At 37.0% G+C, this 24,962-nt stretch overlaps 6 protein-coding genes and 1 long non-coding RNA gene across 8 annotated transcripts; 1 reads left to right on the forward strand and 6 right to left on the reverse strand.

Annotated features, from left to right (window-relative positions):
* Positions 1-536: 536 nt before the first annotated feature.
* LOC110760661 (mitochondrial inner membrane protein OXA1-like) lies at positions 537-5,036 on the reverse strand. 2 transcript variants are annotated; one of them, XM_021962967.2, is made up of 10 exons: positions 4,893-5,036; positions 4,227-4,748; positions 3,869-3,959; positions 3,611-3,658; positions 3,215-3,273; positions 2,885-2,960; positions 2,660-2,791; positions 2,072-2,179; positions 1,250-1,304; positions 537-1,103 (listed from the first exon to the last, which is right to left on the reverse strand). In XM_021962967.2, exons 2-10 carry the CDS (start codon positions 4,706-4,708, stop codon positions 844-846), a joined length of 1,311 nt encoding a protein of 436 aa, XP_021818659.1. In that variant the 5' UTR covers positions 4,709-4,748; positions 4,893-5,036; the 3' UTR covers positions 537-843. The 2 variants fall into 2 exon arrangements, with proteins under 2 accessions (XP_021818659.1, XP_021818658.1); XM_021962966.2 differs by having other exon boundaries at positions 4,227-4,993.
* A 2,237-nt stretch (positions 5,037-7,273) lies between these two features.
* Positions 7,274-8,409, reverse strand: LOC110760634 (RING-H2 finger protein ATL22-like). Its single transcript, XM_021962935.2, has 3 exons — positions 8,332-8,409; positions 7,635-8,220; positions 7,274-7,476 (listed from the first exon to the last, which is right to left on the reverse strand). Exons 1-3 carry the CDS (start codon positions 8,407-8,409, stop codon positions 7,274-7,276), a joined length of 867 nt encoding a protein of 288 aa, XP_021818627.2.
* A 2,531-nt stretch (positions 8,410-10,940) lies between these two features.
* Positions 10,941-12,277, reverse strand: LOC110760636 (putative RING-H2 finger protein ATL21A). Its single transcript, XM_021962936.2, has 2 exons — positions 11,567-12,277; positions 10,941-11,448 (listed from the first exon to the last, which is right to left on the reverse strand). Exons 1-2 carry the CDS (start codon positions 12,261-12,263, stop codon positions 11,000-11,002), a joined length of 1,146 nt encoding a protein of 381 aa, XP_021818628.2. The 5' UTR covers positions 12,264-12,277; the 3' UTR covers positions 10,941-10,999.
* Positions 12,278-12,801: 524 nt separating this feature from the next.
* On the reverse strand, positions 12,802-14,090 carry LOC110760637 (RING-H2 finger protein ATL22-like). Its single transcript, XM_021962937.2, has 2 exons — positions 13,370-14,090; positions 12,802-13,263 (listed from the first exon to the last, which is right to left on the reverse strand). Exons 1-2 carry the CDS (start codon positions 14,088-14,090, stop codon positions 12,839-12,841), a joined length of 1,146 nt encoding a protein of 381 aa, XP_021818629.1. The 3' UTR covers positions 12,802-12,838.
* Positions 14,091-15,694: 1,604 nt separating this feature from the next.
* Positions 15,695-20,091, forward strand: LOC110760607 (uncharacterized). The gene is made up of 2 exons (XR_002527276.2): positions 15,695-15,791; positions 19,780-20,091. It is a non-coding gene; the product is annotated as an uncharacterized LOC110760607 (long non-coding RNA).
* Positions 20,092-21,725: 1,634 nt separating this feature from the next.
* Positions 21,726-23,542, reverse strand: LOC110760638 (putative RING-H2 finger protein ATL21B). The gene is made up of 2 exons (XM_021962938.2): positions 22,640-23,542; positions 21,726-22,337 (listed from the first exon to the last, which is right to left on the reverse strand). Exons 1-2 carry the CDS (start codon positions 23,382-23,384, stop codon positions 21,919-21,921), a joined length of 1,164 nt encoding a protein of 387 aa, XP_021818630.2. The 5' UTR covers positions 23,385-23,542; the 3' UTR covers positions 21,726-21,918.
* Positions 23,543-24,393: 851 nt separating this feature from the next.
* On the reverse strand, positions 24,394-24,874 carry LOC110760660 (non-specific lipid-transfer protein A-like). The gene is made up of 2 exons (XM_021962965.2): positions 24,513-24,874; positions 24,394-24,403 (listed from the first exon to the last, which is right to left on the reverse strand). Exons 1-2 carry the CDS (start codon positions 24,872-24,874, stop codon positions 24,394-24,396), a joined length of 372 nt encoding a protein of 123 aa, XP_021818657.1.
* Between the last annotated feature and the right edge of the window lie 88 nt (positions 24,875-24,962).

The following is a 24,962-nucleotide window of genomic DNA, read 5'->3' on the forward strand; positions in this document are numbered from 1 at the left end:
CGGGAAAGGTGTTTTGTTTATTTTATTTAAATTTTCAATTTTTGAAATATAAAATTAGTTTCTTTACTTTTTGTTTTTGGCTAACCTCTTTAATTTAATATATGTAATTAAGTAATATCTTATTAGCCTTAATGTCTCCTATATTTCAACTATATATATATATATTACTTATTTTCATTTGGGTGTCTTAATTAAAGTTCTCCAAAGCCCAGGAGCCCCAAGGCCCAAGTCTTTGATTAATATAATTTTTATTAGTCAGCGCCAAATCCAAAGCCGAGCCTATAGCCAAGCTAATTTAATGACAAAAGCATCAAAGTAAGATTAACAGGTGAAAACACTTAAAAATAAAAAATATTAAAAAAATACCCAAGTGTGCTCTCTCTGTGACTTGAACCCCGGACCCTGAAGTTAATAATTAAAACAAAAACCAGCCCATCTAATATTAAACATTTTAATATTGTTGCTCGTTATATTTACTTGAACACCACTCTCCATACTATATTGCTACAGTTACAATAATGATGATTAGTTGATAATTTTAAAAAGAAAGAAATAACTTTATTTTATTTTACAATGCAAGTGGATTTGTTAATTCTTGCAGAGTAAGATACAAAGGACCACCACCTCAAAGACTTCCACAAAATTCTCAAACTTTCTGAGCAAAAATTACAGGCACTGATAGTTCTAATCTAACTCATTAAAACCATTCGATCCCTACCATCTCTCAATAAGTGAAACAATGAGTCGCCAATTTAAAGAATATTATATTATAACTGTAAAGCAATGAAACCTCCTCACCAATGGTCATGCCTACGGTTGAACTTGTAAAAATCAAAAAATTCTCTACCTCTTCTTGTTTCTCTTTCTTCCCTTCACTTGTTTCTCTAAAGTTTTAATCCTTTGACTGAGAACTGATGACGATGGCGTTCTTCCATCTTGAACCTTTGATTGTTCAACAGGTGATGAGGTTGTATCCTGAGTCACTGCAGCGACTTGCTTCAGTGTGGATAACAGTGAAAATGCGGGTTGTGATCGTTGTGATGGAGGAGTACTGGGCAGCTGAGGAATACCCAAGGCCTTCTTCAGCCCAGAATACTTAAGCACTGAAATCAAAATGTAGAGTTAGTTATATGGGGAAAGGGGAAAAATACACCAGAACTTTCAGCACAATAAGTCTGAGATATTCTTTGGGAGAGAGGAGATGGGGGGCGGCTCCATTGTTCACAAAATATAATCTAGAAGGACTCACCCAGTCCATACCCAAGCGAAAACACGTTGGACGTAACCCAGTAACAAAATACAGCCTGCAGAGTTGAGAAAGACCAAGTAAAATATACCATTAGCCTGCCTTCAAAGTCTGATTGATAAACTTTGTCATCATGTGACTTTGGTTGATAACATAAAAGTGAAACAAACCCAAAACACAAACACATATGTAAAACAAAATTTAACCACCTTTCTTATTTCTGTGTAGGTAACTATCATTATTAAAACAAATAAAAAAAACCTCATAAGTGGTCTATATTGTGATCTTAAAACTACATGCAACTAAATAGGAGACATCTATGAGACCATTATTTGATTGTCTATCCTTATAAGAAATATATGAGACAATTCTTCGACTGTCCATCCTTATATGTAACTATGTGCCTTGCCATTGAAGGATGAATTTTCCTTGGAAATCCCTTTTATTCCATCAACCATATGATATTTTGGCCTTCAACAGCTTTAATGAGCATAGCTTTGCACAAAGATTAAGCAAAAGAACATATACCGTCTGAAAAGGTCCAAATCATATCTAGATATGAACCTCCACAGAGCTAATTCACGAAGAACATTGGACAGTAAAAGATCCTTTGAGGAACAAAAATTGATGGTGGAAGTCCTGGCAAATTACACATGATCCTCATGGGAATTGAACCCAGAATTCAGCCTCCACCCTGGTTAGGAGGAGGTGCCATTAGGCCCAAAGCCATTGGCGTGACAGTGCAAGATTTACTGACATCTATTATAGAAATGAATGGAGAGAAGCACAGAATATATCAGAAGCCACTAAAATTAGCAAAGATACCTTTGGAAAGGTCATGGTAAATGGAACTGTAAGAACAGCAAGGCCTCTTGAAACATTTTTCATGGTGCCAGCAGCAGGATTTCCCTCCATACCTTCTTGCAGATTGCACTAGAGAACAAACGTAAATAAATAAATTCTCAAATTGGTTTGACAGAATTTTTGAACCAATCTGATTGCACACACACCCACCCCCACCTTAGGTCTTTCCCTCTCCAGAAAAAAATATTTAAAAAAGCCTGAGAATGGCACAAAAAAGATAATAAACATTTCTTAAGCAACTAGGTATCAAATGTACCAAACCCCCTACAACTTGACAGACTATCAGGCCCAGGATTTACTAGCATATACAACTGGTCATATTCAAAATTGTTATCCTTTCCTGTATATTTAGAGTGCTTCTTTCATAGCCAAATTTAAGGAAAGCAAAAGCCTCTGTGGATCTAAACCTGTCAAAATTCACTCTTCTGTAAATAAGGAAAGATTTCAAGTGTTCAGTATGTATGCGACACTAGTTCATCAGGGAAAGTATCCCTTCTAAAATGAAACCAACAAAGTTGAAAAATATTATATGACAAAGCAGTTGGGTACCTCCACGGTTAGTAAGAATGTCAATGCTGCCAAAACTGGAAAAATGTACAAGCTATCTGGAGTTGTCAGATCAAGAAACCAGTAGGCGCCACCACTTTTAAAGGATGGCACTTTCTCAGCCATGTTACTTATCTGCCAAACCAAAACAAAGCTATTTCAGACATCAAAACACAAAATCTAAAATCAGACATCATCAGTTGGAAGATACTAAGAGAGAGATCTTACGGCAAGGAAAAAGCTGATGAAGACAGGAGCTTGAACAAAAATTCCCTTCATTGCAGATAATGGATGGACGCCATATCTGCATGCCCAAATCACAGTAACAAAATGAAAAAGCTCAGGAAGGAGAATTGGTAGTTGCATAAAGATACTTTTAAAAAGAAGATATAATATATATATATATATATATATATATATATATATATATATATATATAATTAACTAAGCGATAAGTATTTATCCCAGGCAACACTGCACTGGATCTCATATTTTGTTTGTTAAATCATAATAAGGAAAACCTAAGTAAGGTGGAATGACACAAACAAGATTGCTTACTCCTTATATAGCTTCCCCGTTTTCTTTTGAAATTCAGCCACAGCCTCACGACCCATACCCTGATAAAAGAGAAAAGAACATCGATAAACATGCTTGAAAGAGTCATTTCTTAGTCTCCTGGGAGAGCTCAGTAATAAAATCCATGCCCATCCTTGCTATGAGCCTGGACAGTGTTCTCTTAAGTTGCCTAGTCGAAACATTCATTTCTTAAAGCACCTACCATCCTATTACATTTACTGTAGAAATTAGACAAGCACAACAAGACAGTGTCTATAATAGGACAAATTGCTGTTGCAAAGGTGACCTTGCTAATGCAACTAGATATGTCATAAAGCAGAGACATTAGATAAGCAACATCCTTGGTGGGAGAAAGCACACAAGAACCAGGCATCATACCTTGTCTTGCATCTCTTGCCTGTATTCCTCCAGTTGAGGTTTCATGAGCTGCAGAAAGCACACAAGTCAATAGAAGAACCAGTCTCTAGGCGAGGAAAGTAGACACTCATTAAAATACTCGAATAGTCACTTAAAGCTTGAAACACCAATAAAGCACTGAGAGGCTACCATCAAGAAATTCTCACTCTTAAGTGTAAGAAAGAAAGCAACAAGAGGTGGATTATACAAGTTTTAAACAGCAACAACAACAAAACTTACAGAGAGCTTTGACATTGCTTTAAGTTGATTAATTAGAATTGGAACTGTGGCCGTTCGAATCAAAAGAGTTGTTATTGCTATGGCAGCCCACCTGGAAAGTAACAAACAATAAAATACCTTCATAATGTAATACAATATCAAAACCAATCATATCAACTATATATGCTGGTAGACAAAACAAAAAATGTTCTGTGTAGGCAAATCATTTTACCCAATTAACATACAATTTCAGAAATTGGGTTCAGAAAATCAAATTAAACGGGCTAAATTCTTTTCCATTTAAGATCATTCACAAATTCAAAGATTGGCCTAAAGAAAATTAACAATTAAAAATAATCAAAAGCAATTAGCTTCTAACCAGTTCAAGCCAGTATAAGTATGCACAGAACCAATCAAGTACTGCAAGGCCTTAACCGGCAGCCACGAATCTGCGCTGGCAATTGCAATTTCGCTCATTGCCGAGACCTGAGAAGCCACGGCTTCCATCGTCGCGTCCGATACAACCCCCGATACATTACTTAACAGCTCTACCTTATCGGAACCGCCGCCAATCGCCGTCGACATATATCGAGAGCACGCGAACCCAGAACCGGACGAAAGCAGAGCATTTGAAATCCTCCTGTCTTGAGCAAAACCGGCAAAACCCGATACTCTGCTCAAATTGTTCCCGAAAAATCGCTTTTGGCTGAGAAAATGATTCAAATTCGGCGAAGAAGCTTGTTCAGAAACGACTTCGTGCTTGCGGTCGTCGTCGTGGAGAATGTGAGTAATGGACGGATGGTTCTGTCGTCGTCGAGCTGTAAAGCCCGCTCTGGTGGAGAGGCTTCTCCAGTAAGCCATTGATGTGTATCGATACGTCTGTCTGTGTATGACTAGCTCTCTATACAGAAAAGTTCAAAATAATTAGGAAGAAAAAAGGAATCTTTAAACCCTAATAAAACCCTAACAGAGTCTCGAAGACGATGGATTTTGAATCTGATTGAATTTGGATTCGCTTGATTGTCGGAGAGGTATTGGGCCGTACCTGAGAGAGAGAGAGAGAGAGAGAGAGAGAGGGAGGGAGAGAGAGAGAAACAGACAGTCCTAGATTCCTGTCTGAGAGTGTGAGCAGAGATCAATGGCGGTCTAGGTTTTTACACGGGTACAAGTTCGTTGGGATTTTAGTTGATCGAGGGCAAAATTGACATTCTCATTAAACTATCAGTCTGTGAGGCATTTTGAGATTTTACAACAAAAAAAAGTCAAGTATACTTTATTTGTTTTTCATTTTTCATCTTTTTCATTATGATTCATTTATTTTGAACATGGTTAGCGTGCTGAATGTAAACTATTGTGGTGTTCTAAGTGACTTTTTATTTATATTTTGTTTGATCGTATTTTGTAGCTTTTTAAAACAAAACGAGTACACATAAGGTCACGTTGAATCAATAAATAATTTGAGTTTATGTATGTGATGAATATCTGGTGATTCTTGAGTGTATAAGAGCCATGAGCAATACTATAAAATTTTATTTTATTTGCTTAAAAAAGCTCGGCACATCAAAATTTTAAAATGGAGAGTAAGATTAAGAGTAAGAATTTGTCTTCAATTATACAAGTGCCGCAAAGTAAATATTATTCCACATATTCCATTATTCTCATTACAATTCTTTCTTTTCACATAATTATTCCTTTCCCATTGCAAACGGTAAAGAACCGCATTAATTTAGAGTTCTGCTAAACAAATTCTAAAATTAACTGAGTACACCCTATGATCTAAGTACACCATAATATTTTAATTAAAATGTAAAATTAACTAAGTACACCCGATTTAATTACCAAAAATACCCATGGTGCACCCTAATACACTCTATTACACAACACAACATCCTAATACCAATCCTAAACCAGATTTCTTTTTTTACATGAATTCGTGTCCTCTTACAAAATTTTAGGTTTGCGTATCTGACTAATAAAACTAAAATCATAAACCAAGAAGCTGCAAAACCCTCTTGAAAGTAGCAAACCCAGTTTGTTCGCGAAAAGCCCCATCAAAATTGAGTTTTAAAAAACCCCGGGGGCTCTACCCCATTTTATTGTTGCACGAGCTAGGACAACACCCTTAGGAAAGTTGTGCTCCTGGAATTGGTGCAAGACCTTGCATAGCACAATTAACCACTTTCAACATCCCATGTCGGCTGCCTGTCCATAAAACCCAAGTCTTCTCATTCCAGATTTGCCCACAACACCATCAAAACTTGTTCCACCAACTCTTTAGATGAGTCACCAAACAGTTGCACAAGGGAACTTTTAAAATTCAGGTCGGCACTATTTTGTAAAAGCCTTCACCATAGACTAGTCTCCCAAAAAGCAGAAACAAAATCACATGAAATGAGGACGTGATGTAAATCTTCTAAAGCAGTTCCCCAAAAAATAACAATCTCTTTTTTTGTCATTTTATAATAGGGTAAATTAGTAATTTAGTAAATACTTTGATAGTAGGGTGTACTCAGTTAATTTTAGGGTTCGTTTAGCAGCACTCTTAATTTATTCAAACATTGCCTAACTCTTTAGCTCCTTCCTCTACATCTTCAGACCTTGTATATATAAGAAACCCAAAAAAATCAGTCTTTTCTATTCATGCATATACATAGATGACAAACTTAGCCAAGAATCCAAGACTACTTCCTGGGACAATCAATGTCGCTAGAGATAGGTGGAAGTTTTACAGAAACGCCGCAGCTATTAGGCAGAGCAGAAATGGGAGAAAAATCAGTAAGCCCCATCATACTAGCTGCGCCCTTGATACACCAACATATAGCCTCTCTATCTTCCTTGTCACTTGAATACTAGCTGAGGTACTTGACACCATCACAGCAAGCCGAAGGCGGCGCCACCTCAATTTGCAGCAGGTAAGAAATGCAGGGGCCCAACTGGTATGTGATGTCGGGGCACGAGGGTACAGGCCTTATGGCTGAAGCAGAAGCAGAAGCAGAAGCCAGCAAGAACAGTAGAAGAATGCCCAATTGATGAATCATATTTAGCCTTATAAGTTGCTTGGTTTGTATGATAGATGTGTTAGGGACGCTGATATTAAACACGTGTAGAGTCTTAGACTAGCTTCAAATTTTCAAAACGAAACAAGACACTAGGAAGTATATTTTGTTCATTAGAAAAAGAACAAAACCACATATATGTCATTGTCTGCACATCTGACGACTTAATATTGCCACAAAATTGCTGTCCCTAATCAATCGTTCGTTGCTATCGGTGTGGTGGATTTCGACAAAGAGGGCATGTTCCATTCGTCCTAAGCCACTCGTCCGCACAATTAATATGAAAGTAATGGTTGCAGTCAGGTATAACCCGTAGTGTTTCCTTAGGCTTGTACTCACACAAGCAAATTGGGCACATGTGGTCGTTGTGCTAGAGCAACTCCCAAGTCTCACCGAGCTCAATCTTGCGATATGACTCGATGATCGCATCAGCCAGACTGCTTACGGCTACGGGAGGTTGTCCATCTGTTATGTTGATTGACATATCTGTGGTGGGTTGCTGTTGCTGGAGAAGTGCATGAGCCCTGATCTTGTCACTAACATAAAATACAATCCCAATGATGCCCAGCAACCCTGGAATTCCCACGCTTAATAGTATGGCATACTTTGCAGCCCTTGAGAGACCTGAAGAGACTGAATTTTATTTTATTTTATTTTTTTTGCAACATTATAGTATCTATGATATATAGGGATCAAATGTAACTTTATCCTTAAACTAAATGATAACTTACAAAATTTGGAAGAATGATCAAAGCCTTGAGCTGGCGAACTTGTAGGAGTTTCCAACCCGCAATGAAGATTCCTTGCTTCCCAAGAACGACAATCAGGCACCTCCCATTCCAGCTCAACACCAACCTCATTAAGGTCGTACCAGTCAAATGAATAGTAAGGAACCAAAGCCGTGGAAATGACAGAGCAAGGAGCCCATGACTCGGACGAAGTTGGCTCAAGAAGGACCTTGTATTGGTCATTACTGAGGCATGTGATGGGTGAAGCCCATTCTACATCTTTGTACGAGCAATTGAGGAACGTGTAGTTCTCAGTGCCGGTCGCGAAATCAAAGGGTGAATCTGTAAGATTAAAGTCATGTTTGAGAAACCTTCGAGGGAGGCAGTTATTGGGGTTGTTGACAGTTACCCTTTGGTCCTTGTAGTTGAAGTCCTCGGAAGACGGGAGAGTGAGAATTATGGTTTGCTTTTGGTTGTTGCAACTTGCATGAGATGAGATCAAACCCTGGACACCCGCAATGAGAGGGTTTGTGATTTTTGAGAAGGAAAGGGAATCGAAAGGATGGGGCATTGGCAGTGCATGTTGTTCCTGTGAGAATGTGAAGGTAAAGAGTCCCACATTGGAAAGTTGAGAAACCTAGCAAGGGCTTATAAGGAGTTGGGCTACTCCCCCCATTGCCAATTAGTTTTGGGGTGGAACCTCAACTTCCTTTGTGGTATCTGAGCGGGTTAGTCCACGTGCAGTGGCGGATCCAGGATTGTTACCCCATGGGGTCATAGTGTTAAAGTTTTGAATTTTTTTAAAGATAAAACCAATGCTAAAAAAATTAAAAAACATGCCAAACTTATTCCAATTAACAAAAACATCATTCAATAAATCAAGCCCATATATATATAATAACCCAAATAATAAAATATCTAGAATATTACAACAAAAAGAGCACAATGGGTGTTGAACCCTTGACCAAAAAGATTTTTTCAATTCAGAAGCCACTATAGTAAGTGATATCTTTACTCTATTTATGTATACTTTTAATATTTATATGTCTATCCAACATAATTATAAAAATATTTTAAAAAACCCTAACAGATCTCTTCCCTTTTTATTATTATTTGTGTTTGCAGTGCCTTCTTCTTCTCCTTTTTTTTAGTCGAAATCTATCTCAATCACAGTCTTCTTCCTCCCTCTCTCTCTCTCTCTCGTCTTCCTCTCTCTTTCTTCTCCCTCTCAATCACTGTCTTCTTCTTCTTCCTCCCTCTCTCTCTCTTCTCTTCCTCCCTCTTTCTTCTCCCTCACAGCTTGCATATCTTCTTCTTCATGGGGTCATCTCCCATGGCTGCCAAGGCCAACAAGGGACCTCTAAGCCATTTCCAGGTCTACCATGGGGTCGTCTGACCCCATTGACCCCATGGTGGATTCGCCACTGCCCACGTGTGAAAGCCCAACGACCACACGTGCTCCACGTCACCCAATATGTGTTGAACACGTGTTAGGCTTGAAAATTCGCCACACATGTGGGGGCGTGTGAGAATATGAAGGTAAAGAGTCCCACATTGGGAAGTTGAGAAACCTAGTAAGGGCTTATAAGGAGTTGGGCTACTCCCTCATTGTCAATTGGTTTTGGGGTGGAACCTTAACTTCCTTTAGTTCCACCACCACATTTGGTTGCTGCTTTTTGATGAAAGGAGAAGAAGAATAAGAGGAAGGCCATATATAAAAATAAGCATGCACTTGCACACATCAAAAACTGGCAAGAAAGAATCCTTGTACGCATCAAAGATCAGCTTTCTTATCGGAACCTTCGCTAATCGCCGGGGGAATATACTGAGAGAGAAGGCTAATATATATTTGAAAAATCAAATGTTTTATTTATAAGTTAAAATTACGTTTAAAACTAATTATATATTCATATAGGTTATAGTTTTATATATATTAATATATATATATATATATATATATATAATTATTTGACCTTATAGTTATTACTTTTGTGATAAATTAATAGGAATATTACTATCTGTTTGAGTTAGGGAATGCCACGTACAAAGATAATTGCATAGAGGGAACTTACCACTCTAGTTTCTTCACAAGTGTAAACTTAGATGACTAAACTTTTACCTAGATGACTAAGCTTTTGGTTAAAGCATGAGCTGTTGGCATTAGGAGAAAGTGGGATAATCTAGGAAGTCAAGCATATCATCAAACCTACACTACACCAATCACAAACCATCAAGTTGCCGCCTTTCACTACTATAAATAGGGACCAATTCCCTTAACTTGTTTTAAACAGCATGCATAGTAATGCATGATAGAAAGAAGAGGAAATATTAGAAAGTGTAGAACAAGAAATTCGTTGAAGGAACTCGAGGTGTTTTGAACTTGCAACTGGGAGTTACGCAATAGCTTTGGATTTGAGGTAGGGGTTCTTTCTTGGGGAGGTTTTGCATAAATTGATTTAATTAAATATTGTGAACACTATATTATGCTTGGTAATATTGTTTGATTATTATCCTTGATATTGGGTGTTTACGTGATTGTCAATTATCATTATAATTTGATTAATATTGACATGTTCATATGTTGTCGGTAGTAGTTGAAATTTTTGGGTTGATAAAGAAATTATGGAAAAGAGGATAATGGGAAGAATTTTTTGTGTAGTTGAGTCTAACCATTGTAGGGACCAAGTTCAGGCGAGCCCGTGTGCACAGTAGATTAGGAAATCGGCGGTATAATTGTCGATTGGGTGATTTGGGCTTGGAGATCAATGGTATGGACAAGATGACTAGCAAAAGGGGAATTATGGGATGATTGAAATGGGTGTTAGTTTATATAATGGGGCATTCAGAATCACAGTGGTAAAATGTATGGTATGGGACATGCAGATTTGCTTGCCCTATTATATAGATTAACGGGTTGGGTAGAATTGAAGTTCATTCATACATTGCATAAATTGTACATTAAAAATCTCACTAATCATATAGGGCCCCTACTGAGCATGTAATGCTCACCCCTTAATGAATTTATTGCAGGTTTTGATTCTGAAGTTTAGTTGTGACAAGGAAACAAGAAGATTGAGTTGCAGATAGTTTTGGATGTTTTGTTAAGAGTCTGTATTTTTTTGTTATTTTGCTTGTAAAATCACAATGTAAATTACTTTGGTTTAAATAGAAGTTTATGTTCAGTTCTCTTGTTTCTTGTTATTTAAATTTTTAGTTTTAGTTTTTCTTTTACCTCACACTCCCAATAAATAAATAAATAAATTAATTAAATAAGTAAATAAATTGGGGTGTGACAGATGATGTAATAAAGGTAATATTTAAGTTAGTGATTACTTTACGAAGGAAAAAGAAATACAGAACAATCATGTCTAAATCACAGGACTTATTATTTTGCTAGCCTCTGGTGGATTTCGACAAAGTGGGCACGTCGCATTCATTTTGAGCCATTTGTCTATACAACTAGCATGAAAATAATGGTTGCATTCTGGCATAGCCCTCAATGTTTCCTTGGCCTGGTACTCAGCCAAACATATTGGGCAAGTGTTGTCATTGGGATATGGCAGTTCCCAAGTTTCACCAAGCTCAGTCGTGGGATATGACTCGATGGTCGGACCATCAAGACCCGATATTGCGAGCACCGGAGGTTGCCGATTGGGTACATCGGCAGATACGGGTTGACGGAGCTGATCAGGAGCCCTCATCATTTTGTTGTGAAAATAAAAAGAAAGCCCAATGACGCAAAATAGCGCTGGAATTCCCACCCCTATCATTATGCCGTTTTTGGCAGCGCTTGAAAGACCTGAAGGACCTGAAGGACCTGAAATTGGAAAATTGAATTGCATTAATTTTCCTTAGTTCATTAAACCAAATTTTCTGTAATAATATTTAGGCGATGGTACATAGAAATATATATATATATATATGTTCAATTATACCTGATTTTGAATGCGGACATATAGTTTGTGAACTTGTAGCATTGTCCAACTCACAAATTATACCGTTTGCTTCACAAGAACCACAATCAGGCACACTCCAAGCCAACTGGAGACTAGAGCTAAGATATCCCTCAACCAAACTTGGTGGAACCAAAGTTGTCGAAATCACAGAGCAGAGAGATGATGACGATGCATGATTAGCCGTTGACAATGACGTTGACCAACCCGATGACACGACAATGACGTAGTAAGAGTCACTACTGAGGCAAGGGATGGCTGAAGGCTCTGTTGTTTGGGATGCTGAGCAGTTGAGGAAAGTGTATGTCTCAAGGTCCTGAGCAAATAAGAAGGGTGTACCTTGAAGACTGACGTCATGGTCAAGGAACCGCTTAGGGAGGCAGTTATCGGGGTCGCTGAGCCATACGATTTGGTCCCTGTAGCTGATGGTCTTGACGAAGAAGTCCCCGGAAGATGGGAGAGTGAGAATGGTTTGGTTGTTGCATGAGAGATCAAACCCTTGATATCCACAACTGGAGGGTTGAAGGTTTCTTAGCCAGAAAGGAAATCGAACCCATGCGCCGCCCGGTGTGCATGTTGATTCAACACAGTTGGTAGCGCTTGCTACTTTTTGAGGGAAGAAGAAGAAGAAGAGGAAGCAGCAGCATAAGGAGATGGTGAGGATTGCTAAGGGAGCCATGTGAGTGAAGCATAGGTGATCAAAACTAGATTATATTTGAATAATGACCGGCCAGTCATGATTGTGACAAAATAAACCACATTAGTAATACATATAAGGATAAAATGTCTGCCATCAAACACACACGTACGTATCCACCTCACCCCATATATTATCTACTAATCAATCACAATAATGCTTTGACTAACATAAATTGTGGTACAGAATCACAACGAGACAAAAAATAGATCAATTTCTATAATGAAGAGGAAGAGTGTTGGAATAACGGGTTGAAATAACGGATGAACCTCGTAAAAATCTTGTTTTCTACAAGTATATATTATTTTTTGGGTAACGTAGTTTGCACGATTATGGACGGGTCTTTGATTTGATTTACATGGATCAGATATGAGTCAAAGTGCGGACAATAATTTATTAATAATTAATGTATAAAGTAATCAGGTTCTGAAAATAAAGGTTGGCTTTTTCTTTCATTTCAAATACTAATACAAAATAAAACAATTAAAAAAATTACAGTTTCAAAATTTCAGACAAAGAATGCTAAGAAGTAAAATCAAAATGAAAAAACAAAATAATCATGCACCAGTAGTCAAATGACTTATTTTGTTTCCCTTTGAGGGGTTTCGACAAAGCGGGCACGTCGCGCTCATCTTGAGCCACTCATCTACACAATTAGCATGAAAATAATGGTTGCACTCTGATATGGTTCTCAATGTTTCCGCCGGCTTGTACGTGCCCAAACATATTGGGCAAGTATTGTCATTAGGCTTGGGCAATTCCCAACTCTCACCAAGTTGAGTCTTGGGATATGACTCGATGGTTGCATCGTCAAGGCCTATCCTGATTACCAGAGGTCGTCGATTTGTTACGGTGGATAGCTCTGTCATGGGTTGGTGTGCCCGGCGAGAATCCCTCAGTTGAAGTACAAGTGCAACGACAAAAATTATTGCTATGATTCCAGTGAATGTCGTGAATGCGTAATTTGCAGTTCTTGAGAGACCTGAAAAAGATTGAGAAATTGCAACATTGTGTTGCATTAATTCAATTAGTTCATGGTCAAGTATATGACAATATTAATTAGGTTGAAATTACTAATAAGACAATACCTTTTTTTGAAGAATAAATACTAGAGCACTTGAGCTCCGAGCTTTTACCATCCTTGAACCCACAAACGTTACCCGATTGTTCACAAAATCGACAATCAGGCACATCCCATGCTAACTCAAAATAATAGTTAAGCAAGTCCCAGCCATCAGACTCAAATGAACCTGAGAGTGGAACCAAAGCTGTGGAAATCACAGAACAAAGAGAAGGAGCAGAAAAATTAATCGATTTCGACGGCACACCAATGACCTTGTAGAGCTCATTGCTAAGGCAAGAAATAGATCCATGCGATGTTTCTACTTGGTAGGAGCAGTTGAGGAACGTATAGTTTTCTAGGCCATCGACGAATGAGAAGGGTGAACCTATTAAACTGAAGTCGTGTTCTAGGAACCGCCTCGGCAAGCAGTTAGCGGGGTCAGCAATCACTAGTCTTTGACTCAAGTAGTAGATTCCTTGGACGATGAAGTCCCCGGAAGATGGGAGAGTGAGAAGGGTTTGACTTTGGTTGCTTTTGTTGCATGAGACATCAAACCCTTCATACCCACAACGTGAGGGCTCTAGGGTCTTTAGCTGGAAAGGGAATCGAATCGGAATCGATGAGATATAACTAGAAGAGCATGCCGATTCGGCACAGGCAGAGGCGCTTGCTGTGCCAATGTGGTCAGGAATGAAGAAGAAGAAGCAGAAGAGGAAGATGATGATCAAGATTTGTAAGGTAGGCATGGTATAATGAAAACAAGATTTGTCTGGTTCTCCCTAGTCCCAAATATATTATATACAAAAATCAAATCAAATATCAAACTCCGTCACAAATTAAGAAAAAAATAATGTTGTGTTAATATACTCCGTTAGACTGGCTTCAAGAAAATCACCAAGACCGAATGAACTTTCTTATTTTGCATTTAAAATTTCAATTCACTAAGCAAAAGTAACTTTTAGCGCTTGCTTTTATCTGAGGAAGGAACTAGCTTATATACGAAGATTACATTTGTCAGGTAATGAACGGCCAATCTTGATTTTGACAATACACACCCAATAAAACCACATCCTTTGCGTTAATCACATAAATTAATTAACAATCAAATGTCTTCCATCTCACCCAAAAATGTATTAGAGCACTTCCATCCATTGTGCGATGGCAAAGGGCATGGGCAAGTAAGGGCAGACACCATTCATGTGAATAGTGACTGCCCTAGCAATTTTTTTGATGCATTCCCACCCATTGCCATGGCAATCCAATGGTAACCACTATTCACATGGGATATGAGAAGAGGAATTTGTATGAATTTTGGTGTGTGAAGTGAAGAATATGACTAGGTATTTATAGAAAAAAAATTCTGAATTTTTTTGGGTATATTTTCCTCTCTTATTTTCAATTTTTTTGGTATTTAAATTGATCACTAACATCACACTGACGTCAACTTGCCCAAGCAGCAGCCTAGGCAAATCTTGCCTTCGAGCTTGCCAGTTTCATGGCCTACTTCTTGTCATGGCAATTTTTTCTTGAGTGAAGGTTGTTTGTAGGCCCCTTGACAAAAGGGGATGAAATGGAAATGCTCTTATATTCAAATGAAATGACAAGCATACTCTCACTACTTCATGTAAGTTGTGGTACAAACCGAAAAAGGAAACAAAAGTAGATCGAACTTTATAATAATACTAAAATGAAAGACATGAGCAAGTGTTGAGATTATATATAACTTATAAGGGAGAATGAGTACTAGTGCACAAAAGATCTTAAGTCGATTTATTCGTTGTAAATTGTAAATTGATTTTGAGTTAGATGTTGTTTCTATCAGCGCTAGTAATATTAATTCATAAAAAATAAAAACACGAGATAAATGTTGTGCTTAAAAGGCACAAAAAAAAAATAAAAAATAAAAATTGGCTTCTATAATATCTTTCATTTCAAATACTAATCTAAAGTACAGCTTCAAAAGTTGCATACAAAGTAATTATAAGAAGTACATTTAAAAACACAAAAGAATTATATGTCCGTTTAGCGTATTTTCTTCTTCTTATTTCAATTTCTAAACTACAAAATTACATAGATCTCTTCCATTGGTCGTTCTTTTTTTTTTTTCGTCGTCTTTTCTTTGCCATTATCCCCCCATTCGAGGGATACCGAATAATCATGTCTAAATGACTTTTTTTACCCAAAATCAATTTTCAACGAAGCTGAAACAGGGGATAAATGGTTCTGTTCCTACAGAGCCGTTGGATCGTTTTTTTTAAAAATTTCAACGGTCAGGATATTAGTTTGGAGAATCATTTCTCAACGCTTTTAGGGTTGTAGTTTCTGTTCCACCTGTATAAATAGGATAGCATAGAGATACCAACCGCCGTTTCTAAACCAAAATGGAAACCAAGTCTCCTCCCTATCGAGGGAAGATGCAATAAGTCCAGATCTTCAATCTTCACAAGGTATTCTTTCTTTTCTGCTCAACCTCAGTATTTCAATTGATTTTATTGAATACATTGGAGATAATTCTTGAGTACATAATTTGAGATCTATTGTAATAGATACACGTGTGAACTTGGTTAAGCTTTATCTTAATTGTTTATGTGAAAATGATTCATATGATGTAAAAAACTTTTTTTCTTTGAAGAAAAATGGTGTAGGTAGGTAGGTAGGTATTTAAATATGGTTAATGATGTGGGAGTTGATGAGAGGTAACATTTTTATTGTTACCACAAGGGTTTCTCATGGAAGTATTCTTTGGCTTTGGTTGTTGCAGAAACAGTTGTATGATATTAACAATGTGTGTGAAAAACTGATGTTGAATGGGTTCTGGGGGACTGTGTTATGACACTTTTGAGATCGCACTTCACGAATGGTAACGAAGAGTTGATACGGATTAAATTATTGATCTTGCCAATCGCATTGAGTTTATCAGGATCAATAATTTGACGAGCATTTGCGTTTTGTAACCATTCATAAGGTGTGATGTCTAATGTGTTGCAACACATCCCCCACCATCCATTCATCATCATCAAACTTTTGGACATGTTGTTGACATCCATTTCTGTACATCCAAGGGTAAAAGGATATTCCATTTGAAATTTATGGGGTACATTTAAAAATCCGTTCTACCGTATCGTCATCCATCCTCGGATTACTCATGTTTAGACACTTTACATTTCTACCTCCACCATTTCTCTTAGAGAAAAATTGTACACCATATCACAATCTTTTGCGTAAATAGTTGATATGAAATTTGTATATATGCTCACCGTTGCCCATTACAATGGCCCTTGAATTATGTTATTGAGAAATTTGCACGAGTACCATAAGAAGCTAGTAAGATGTTGATCAGTGATGGTGTTGTCAATTGCAATTAGAGGTACCCTTAATTTTTGCAATCGTTGCTTAAAAGAATTGTTTTTTATTTATTTTATAGTTTTTAGCATTTCTTGTTAGAACCGCTTGTACCAAAATAAAAAGGTGAAAGTGTTCTTTTTGTTTACAATGTGGTTCATTATTATTTCTTTGTTGAGTTTGCTAAAACTAAAAAGATAATTACAACCTAAAACCCCGTGGGCTCTTAAGGCACAAAGAGATTTGATTTAACCCCCCCAAAAAAAAAATCTAAAATATGAGTTTATTAAAGTTAGCGAGGAAGGAAGAAGCATATACGAAGATGGTGAAGATTTCTAAATTCTAAGGTAGCAATAAACCACCACGTCCTTTTCATTATTAAAAGCATATAGTAATATTTGTAATGCATAACAATCGAATGTCTGCCATCTCACCACAAATATGTTATATACAAAATCAAAATACAAGCATACCTTGACTAATGTAAATTATGGTACAAATTTAGAAAGGAATCAAAATATAAATTGTATCGCTCGCTCATGTTATACGTGAATTGGTAACATCACATGAAGTCATCGTGGTCACTCCAAAACAAATTCTCCACTTGATTAGAGTTCGCCTCTATCATTTTAGAGTACTGGTATAAAATACATTTAGTATTACAAATTAATCTAATGCTAAGTACACTAAAAGAAGACTAAAGAAAAGAAAGTACATTCATGTAACACAAATTCCTCCGTTCTTTAAAGTTTGTTGATTAATGCATAATTGTGTTTCATTTTGTATCTTTTTAGCTTATGATTTGGTTATGATTTTTTAATTAAATTTGTGCTTTTAAGATAAGGCAGCTTAAAGTAAAATTCGAAAGCATCTGTGGTACTGTACCAAAAAAAATAATTTTTTCCTTGAAATGAGGTATATATGGTTGGAAAAAGAAGACAGAGAGTTTTAAGAGGTATATGTGGTACTGTATTAACGTTTTCGCTGGCTTATCATTTATTTTGGGCTTATATTAGTGTGGTGAAAGTTTCCGTTGGAGTTTGGAAGGCTAAGTTGTCATGCTCCCAAGGTTGCTTTGTTGTGCATGACCTATGTATAAGATAATAGTTTTTGATTGGGAAGTTAGGTAAAGCTGATGAAGTGAGTGTTGTATGTAAATGCAATATTCAAATTAGATTTTTCATTCCATTATGCTTATAAATAGTGAGGTTCTCCAAGCTTTCAAACACACTACAAAGGGGGAGCTCTCAAACATCTCTCTAGTAATTTTTATAATACATAACAATCCTTTTACTAAATTTTCCTATATGTTTCTCTTAAATGTATTTTATTTTTCATTAAGCTCATTTCCCTTGTGGTGTTTATGTAAGCTTGGAGAACCTCACTATTTATTGGCATAAGAGAAGGAAATATTCGATTTAAGTATTGCCTCTACCTACAACACACACTTCACCAACTTTATCTAACTTTCTCACAAAAAACAATTAGGTCATGCATAACCAAACAATCTTGTGAGCATCACAACTCCAAATGAAGACTTTGACTACATTAAATTGAAGCCTAGAAAATGAACTAAGGTTATTTCTCCTTGATTGCTCAGCTACTAGTTCAGTTTTGACAGTGAATGCAATGCAATTTGCTTGTTGGCATGTTTTGGGCTCGTTTCTTCGTTCATAAAATTCTGAAAATATGGATCTTCAAGCTTTTCATCTTGTTTTTCTAATTATATGTTGATCATCTCAAGGAAAAATTGCAAAGGCCTTCAAATATTATTTTTGGAACAGTAATGCAGATACTTCCAAATTCACCTTAAGTTGCAGTCTTGAAATACTGCTTTGATTGTAATAACCCGATTTTAAATTAATATTTACTTAATTCAAGTAAAAGACATTTTTTTTTTGGGAATATTTTAATGGTTTAAAAGTTGACTTTTTGTTTGGGAAGGAATTTGGGGATTTCAGTTGTACCGTTGTGTAAAGCACGTTGAATTGAGTCCGTAGACACGTAGTGGGCTCAAATCAGAGTTATAACGAAGAAGTTATGATATACGGAAGTTTAGTGGCATAATCGTAAATATTTTGAAGTTTAGTTTTTAAAAAACCAGAATTTTCTTCTTCTTCGCGACCTCCATGACCAGCTAACTTTAGACAGAGATTTCTCCTCCGTCCAGCCACCAATTTCGACGTCACAACTTACAAACTCTTCGTCTTTCTCTTATATGTATATACATACGCATGTCTTAAATTCTTGTATGAATATAGAAAATGAGTATAATCGAATTTTCTAAATGCTTTAACAGTGGGGTGAGTATGTTAATATTCTATTTTCCAAAAGAAGAGAAAGATGAAGAGTTTGTAAGTTGTGGCGTCGAAATTGGTGGCTGGACGGAGGAGAAATCTTTGTTTAAAATTGGCTGCTCGTGGAGGTCGTGAGGGAGAAGAAAAATTTGGGTTTTTAAAAACTAAACTTTGAAATATTTACGGTTATGCCATTGAACTTCCGTAGATCATAATTTTTTCGTTACAACTTCGATTTGACGTGCTCTACCCAAATTCCTTGCCGAAATTGTCTTTTATTTGAATAAATTAATAATTAAATATTAATTTAGGATCAGATTACTCCAAAAAATTTAGAAAAATTACATAGGCATATTCAATGTCTTAGCTTCATTGTCCAATTGGCTTTGCCCAAAAATTCCACCAAAAGGTCGTATTTTTATTGAAAATTGATTGAGTCACCATTGCACTCTTTTGCATATTTTTCTATGAATTGAAAGTCACCATTGTTATCTAAAATTTAATGAATTGAATGAAAAACACAAAAAAAATAAAAGCACAAGTTTAATTAAAAAACATAACCAAATTATAGGGTAGAGTACAAAATGAAATACAATTATGCACTAATCATTTGTGTACAGTAATACAAAACTGTCATGCCTCAATCACTTTGTTGACGAAATGGGCATGTCACATTTCTTCCACTCGTCTATACAATTAGCATGAAAATTTAGGGTTTAGCCTAAATCCTATGAAAATAATGGTTGCATTTTGATTTAGTTCTCAATATTTCCTTTGGCATATGTGTTGTCATTAGGGTGGGTTTAGGCCCAATGAATTGATGGTGTGATCATCAAGGCCAATTTTGACAACGGGTGATTGTTGGTTGGTTACGGTGGAAAATTCTACCGTGTTGAGTTGGTGGGGTTGATCAACCCGACCACAAGCCCTCTATCCTGATCGCTACAAACACAAAGATGAACAAGAACAGCCTTGTGATTCCCATACATATCATCGTACTTTCCAGTTGAAATACCTGAGAAAAAGAATGGGTATTGGAATGATTTCAATTCCTATTTTTATTGTGTTTTATTAATTACTAGATATTGAAATGATTTCAATTTATGGCTTTCCGTGCGTTGACTAATACATAATGAATAAAAAATTATGTGAGTTCTACGTTTAAATTCGTAATTAAATACCCTCAAAATGAAGAATGAGATCATGGGAAATAGTTGATTTGATTTCCTATCTGAGTTTCCTGATTCATGACTTCCCTTATTCATAACTTCCCTTATTTTTGGCGGGTAAACATTAGTCAAGAATATGTCAATATCTACCATATGATAAAACATACCTTTATTTGAATCAGGATAAATAGTACTAGAGCACGTAAGCTTGGAACTTGAACCATTCTCCAACCCACAAACTTTACTCGGAACTGCTTCACAAAAATAACAATTAGGCACATTCCATGCCAACTCAAAACCGTAAGTATCAAGACTGTCCCACTGAAATGGATTTTCCAGTGGAACCAAAATTGTGGAAATCACTGAACAAAGAGATGAAGGGTCCGGATCAATCCACTCCTCACCATGTAATTTTCATTGCTAAGGCAGTAGATAAGTGGATAGGATGTTTCCACGTTGGACTAGCAATTCAGGAAGGTGAAGTTTTTAAGGGCAGGACCGTATGAAAATGGTGAACTTATAAGACTGAAGTCATTGTCGATGACCTGCCTAGGGAAGCACTTGTCCCCGTCGGCGATCCATACCTACCTTCTGGTTAATGTAGTTGATATATTGGACGATGAAGTGCCCGTAAGATGATGGGAGAGTGAGAATGGTTTGCCTTTGGTTTGCACCGCTGCATGAGAGATCAAACCCTTGATACCCACAATTTGAGGAGAGGTTTTTCGTCGTCTTTGGTTTGGAATGGGGTAGCCTCCCCTCCTCTTACTTTGCATTACCAAAAAAATAAGGTTTAAGTTGGGATGGGGTAGCCTACCCGCAATTGTTGCGATGTAGCTAATTTGGGCCTATCCTTTGCCTTGGCGATATATTGTTTACTAGGTTCTGGAGTCCCTCCTTGTTGGAATGCGCACAATTCTACAAGAAGGCTAGGGAGGGTCGGAAGACCTCGAGATATTTGTATAGGAAGTTTTGTTTTGGATTAAATAAGATAAGGGTAAATTACTCAAATGGTCCCCAAATTTGTACGCGATTTACATTTTGGGGCTTGAATTAAATTTTTCGTTCAAATGGTCTATCAACTCTACATTAATTACTCAAATGGTCCCACCGTCTAATTTTCTGTTAGATTTAACCAAATTTTAGGGTAAATAATGACGAATTTGCCCTCATATTTAACGGAAATATTAACAGAATGTAACGGTGGGACCATTTGAGTAATTAATATAGAGTTGATGGACCATTTGAAAGAAAAATTTAATTCAGGCCCCAAAATATAAATCGCATATAAGTTTGGGGACCATTTGAGTAATTAACCCAATAAGATAAAGTTAAAATCATGACAACTATTGTTATAAAAAAAGATAAGTTTTTGGTTGAGCGGGTTACGAGAGTTGTTGTGGCCCTCCCTCTTCCCCTTGCTTGGCATCAGGATCGAAATCCCAAGGTATTTTTCCTCCAAATGTAACAAAAAAGACAAAGATAAGTTTCTTTTGGTTGGAAAAGAATTAAAAAGATAAGTTAGCAATATAATTCCACAGCTTCAAAGTTTCACTTTTTTTTCTCCCAAGTCTTCAAAGTTTCACACTGACAAAGCAATAATGCTGCTAAGTACATTAATTATAAGAAAAAGAGGAAAAATATGCTGATACATAGATCTGTTTCATTCTTGTTAGGTTTTTTTGTTTGTTTGTTTTTTTGTTGCCATGATCTCTCCTCTATTTCATTGAAGTTTATGCAAAGTACTTAATACAACATAACAATAATTATGCCTCAATAATCACTTTGTTACCCCCGAAAGGGTTTCGACAAAGCGGGCACGTCGCACTTCTTCTAAGCCACTCGTCTATACAATTAGCATGGAAATAATGGTTGCATTCTGGAATCGTTCTCAATGTTTCCTTGGACTTGTATCTACCTAAACATATTGGACAAGTATTGTCATTTGGCTTGGGCAAATCCCAACTCTGACCAAGTTGAATCTTGGGATATGACTCGATAGTAGAATCATCCAGGCCCTTTCTAACTGCGGGAGGTTGTTGGTTGGTTATGGTGGATAATTCCACGATGGGTTGATGCACCCGATCACAAGTCCTCATGAGCCTTAGGAAAATCACAGTGGTAAAAAGTAGCCCTAGAACTCCCAAGGATGTTATTACAGCAATCTCTGAAGTTCTTGATGTACCTGAAAAAGTTGAAATCAACATGAATTCAATAGCATTCCATTAGTTCATGCTAAGTGATAACTTTTAGGATGTGTGTGTATATTATATGATAGATGTAAGGTCTTTTTTTTTTTTTTGAAGTACAAAAGAAAATTACAGAGAAAAATCCCGAAAAATTCCTAAATTCCTTTGATCAAACAACAGTCACATTTGGAAAAAAATTAAACCAAATACAAAGATTTTTTTTAATGACAAAGGCAGAGGCCCTAGGTTAATGATATATGTAAGTTGATGTAACATAAACATTGTTCGATGAACATACCGTTATTTGAAGAATAATACGTATAAGTATCAAAGCACATAAGGTTGAAGCTTTTAGCATTCTCAAACCCACAAACTTTTCCCAATCCTTCACAAAAACGACAATCGGGCTTATCCCATGCCAACTCTACACCATAAAGATCAATAATGTTCCAATCGAATGGATCTCCCAGTGGAACCGAAACTGTTGAAAGCACAGAACACGAAGGTGGCACCGTCGAATACGACGACGGCACAGCAGTGATCACGTACTGCTCAATATTGCTAAGGCAAGAGATGGGTGGATATGGTATTTCTGCGTAGGAGGAGCAATTGAGGAGCGTGAAGTTTACAAGATCTTTCGCATATGAGAAAGGTGAACCTTTTAGGCTCAAGCCATGGTCGAGGAACAACCTAGGGAAGCAGCTATTGAGGTCAGTGATCCATACGTTTTGGTTAATATAATCTACGGTTTTGACTATGAAGTCTCCGGAAGATGGGAGAGTGAGAATGGCTTCATTTTGGTTGTTGCATTTGAGATCAAAGCTTTCTGAGTACCCACAAAGGGAGGGTTGAAGGTTTTGTAGCCGGAAAGGGAATCGAATCCATGGTGGGCTATCGAAAGAGCACGTAGATTCGCTACAAATGGGGGCGCTTGCGCCGATATGATGAACGAAGAAGAAGAGCAAGAGGAAGGTGATCAAGAATTGTAAGGTAGACATGGTGAAATGAAAACTAGACCAATATTTTTTGGGTAATAAGTTCATGACCGGCCTATTATGCCTGTGGGAATAAACACAACACGCCAAATATAATCAACGTCACTTTCTATGTGTTCATTGAAATCCATCCAAATACACACATAGGAATCATAGCAACACACGACAACATATATTAACATGTTTTGGGTTAATATATCATGCACTTAAATATATTAACTTCGTAGATTAGCTTCAAGGAAATTACCAAAAACGAATCAAATTTGTTTCCGTTGAACCAACAGTTCTATGAGGCCTTGATACAGTCGCATATTTCGTGTCGATCTTCCTTGTCGTTTGAATACCGGCTGAGGCTCTGTATAGCGTCACAGCAAGTCTGCGGTGGCTTCACGTCATTATTTTGTTGCTTGGCGCAAGGGCTCAACGTTTCGAGGATGGTTTCGCAGGAAGGTAGATCACCCATGGCTGACACAGAAACCAGTGACATGATCACAATAGTGATCTTGGTTAGACGAGTCATATTTGGCCTCACTTCTAATGGCTTATAATTTTTGTAGGCTGTGTTGGTATGGGGGAAGTATATATATATAGATGTATGGAGTAATTTATTGTTGCGGCTAATTTCATCATGATTCCTGTGAATATTAGGCTCCACAATATAGTAGGAAATTATGTTTTCGTGTGGCTGGGATTTTGCTGTCACACCACTCGTGCTCATAAAAAATGTGTAAAAAATATTTATAAATTTATATCTGAGATAAAAGAGCTAATTAAATAGGTTTATATATTTATCCCCAACGTGAGAGTTGGTGTGTTTTTTTGGGCGGAGAGGGAATCGAAGTCCATGTGGGACACCACAATGTGGTAGCTACGTGAGGAAGGAAGAAGAAGATAAGAATGTGATTAATTCAAAGGAAAAGACATATGATCATATGATCACATGAGCTATGTATTAATTATATGCAACCATTGCACAAATTATTCATTTTACATTTCATTTTACAAATTATTTATTTATTCCATTGTCTGCTGAAGCATTATGCCTTCCATCAAGTCTTCACTTAACCCTGTAATATATTCAAGAAACCAAAATCAGAAATTAGTTCTTTTCATATAAAACATTTGCATCATGATATGAAATTAGATATAGAATTTAGAGCAGAGATGGTTAATTACTGGGAACAATCGGTGCCGCTAGAGATGGGTGGAAGTGTGAACGATAGGCCACAAGTTTTGGGAAGAGAAGAAATCTTAGAGAAATTATCAACAGGTGCCCCCATCAAAATTGCTGCAGCCTTGACGCAGTCACATATATTTTGTTGGCCTCCCTTGGCGTTTGTATACTGTGCGAGGTCCAGGACACCATCACAGCAAACCTTGGCTGGATTCACCTCACCTTGAAGTATGTAGGGAAGGCAAGGGGTCAAGTGGTCGAGGATGATGTTGCAGTAGGGCGATTGAGGATCAGCACCCATGGCGGCCCCAGAAACCATTGAGATGATCACAACGGCTATGATCTTTGTGATTGGATGCATCATGTTTGGCCTTATAATAGACTTTGATGTAGAGAACTTCAAAGTATTTGTATGATCTATATGTGTTTCTAAGGGACAAGTTCATATATAT

The sequence above is a fragment of the Prunus avium genome, chromosome 5, assembly GCF_965620075.1.
Source record: "Prunus avium chromosome 5, drPruAviu1.hap1.1, whole genome shotgun sequence".
Lineage (NCBI taxonomy): Eukaryota > Viridiplantae > Streptophyta > Magnoliopsida > Rosales > Rosaceae > Prunus > Prunus avium.

What these genes read in the sequence shown, in the direction of transcription:
- LOC110760661 (XM_021962967.2), bottom strand. Translation starts at nt 4,708, where the DNA reads ATGGCTTACTGGAGAAGCCTCTCCACCAGAGCGGGCTTTACAGCTCGA. An exon ending in CATTCTTACTAACCGTGGAG is followed by an intron (nt 2,180 to 2,659) that starts GTACCCAACTGC and finishes TTTGTTCTCTAG; the next exon opens with TGCAATCTGCAAGAAGGTAT. An exon ending in TTCGCTTGGGTATGGACTGG is followed by an intron (nt 1,104 to 1,249) that starts GTGAGTCCTTCT and finishes TTTTGATTTCAG; the next exon opens with TGCTTAAGTATTCTGGGCTG.
- LOC110760634 (XM_021962935.2), bottom strand. Translation starts at nt 8,409, where the DNA reads ATGACCCCATGGGGTAACAATCCTGGATCCGCCACTGCACGTGGACTA. An exon ending in ATACCACAAAGGAAGTTGAG is followed by an intron (nt 8,221 to 8,331) that starts GTTCCACCCCAA and finishes ACATTCTCACAG; the next exon opens with GAACAACATGCACTGCCAAT. An exon ending in TGATCATTCTTCCAAATTTT is followed by an intron (nt 7,477 to 7,634) that starts GTAAGTTATCAT and finishes TGGGAATTCCAG; the next exon opens with GGTTGCTGGGCATCATTGGG.
- LOC110760636 (XM_021962936.2), bottom strand. Translation starts at nt 12,263, where the DNA reads ATGGCTCCCTTAGCAATCCTCACCATCTCCTTATGCTGCTGCTTCCTC. An exon ending in ATGTCCGCATTCAAAATCAG is followed by an intron (nt 11,449 to 11,566) that starts GTATAATTGAAC and finishes TTCCAATTTCAG; the next exon opens with GTCCTTCAGGTCCTTCAGGT.
- LOC110760637 (XM_021962937.2), bottom strand. Translation starts at nt 14,090, where the DNA reads ATGCCTACCTTACAAATCTTGATCATCATCTTCCTCTTCTGCTTCTTC. An exon ending in TATTTATTCTTCAAAAAAAG is followed by an intron (nt 13,264 to 13,369) that starts GTATTGTCTTAT and finishes AATCTTTTTCAG; the next exon opens with GTCTCTCAAGAACTGCAAAT.
- LOC110760638 (XM_021962938.2), bottom strand. Translation starts at nt 23,384, where the DNA reads ATGAACTTATTACCCAAAAAATATTGGTCTAGTTTTCATTTCACCATG. An exon ending in GTATTATTCTTCAAATAACG is followed by an intron (nt 22,338 to 22,639) that starts GTATGTTCATCG and finishes CAACTTTTTCAG; the next exon opens with GTACATCAAGAACTTCAGAG.
- LOC110760660 (XM_021962965.2), bottom strand. Translation starts at nt 24,874, where the DNA reads ATGATGCATCCAATCACAAAGATCATAGCCGTTGTGATCATCTCAATG.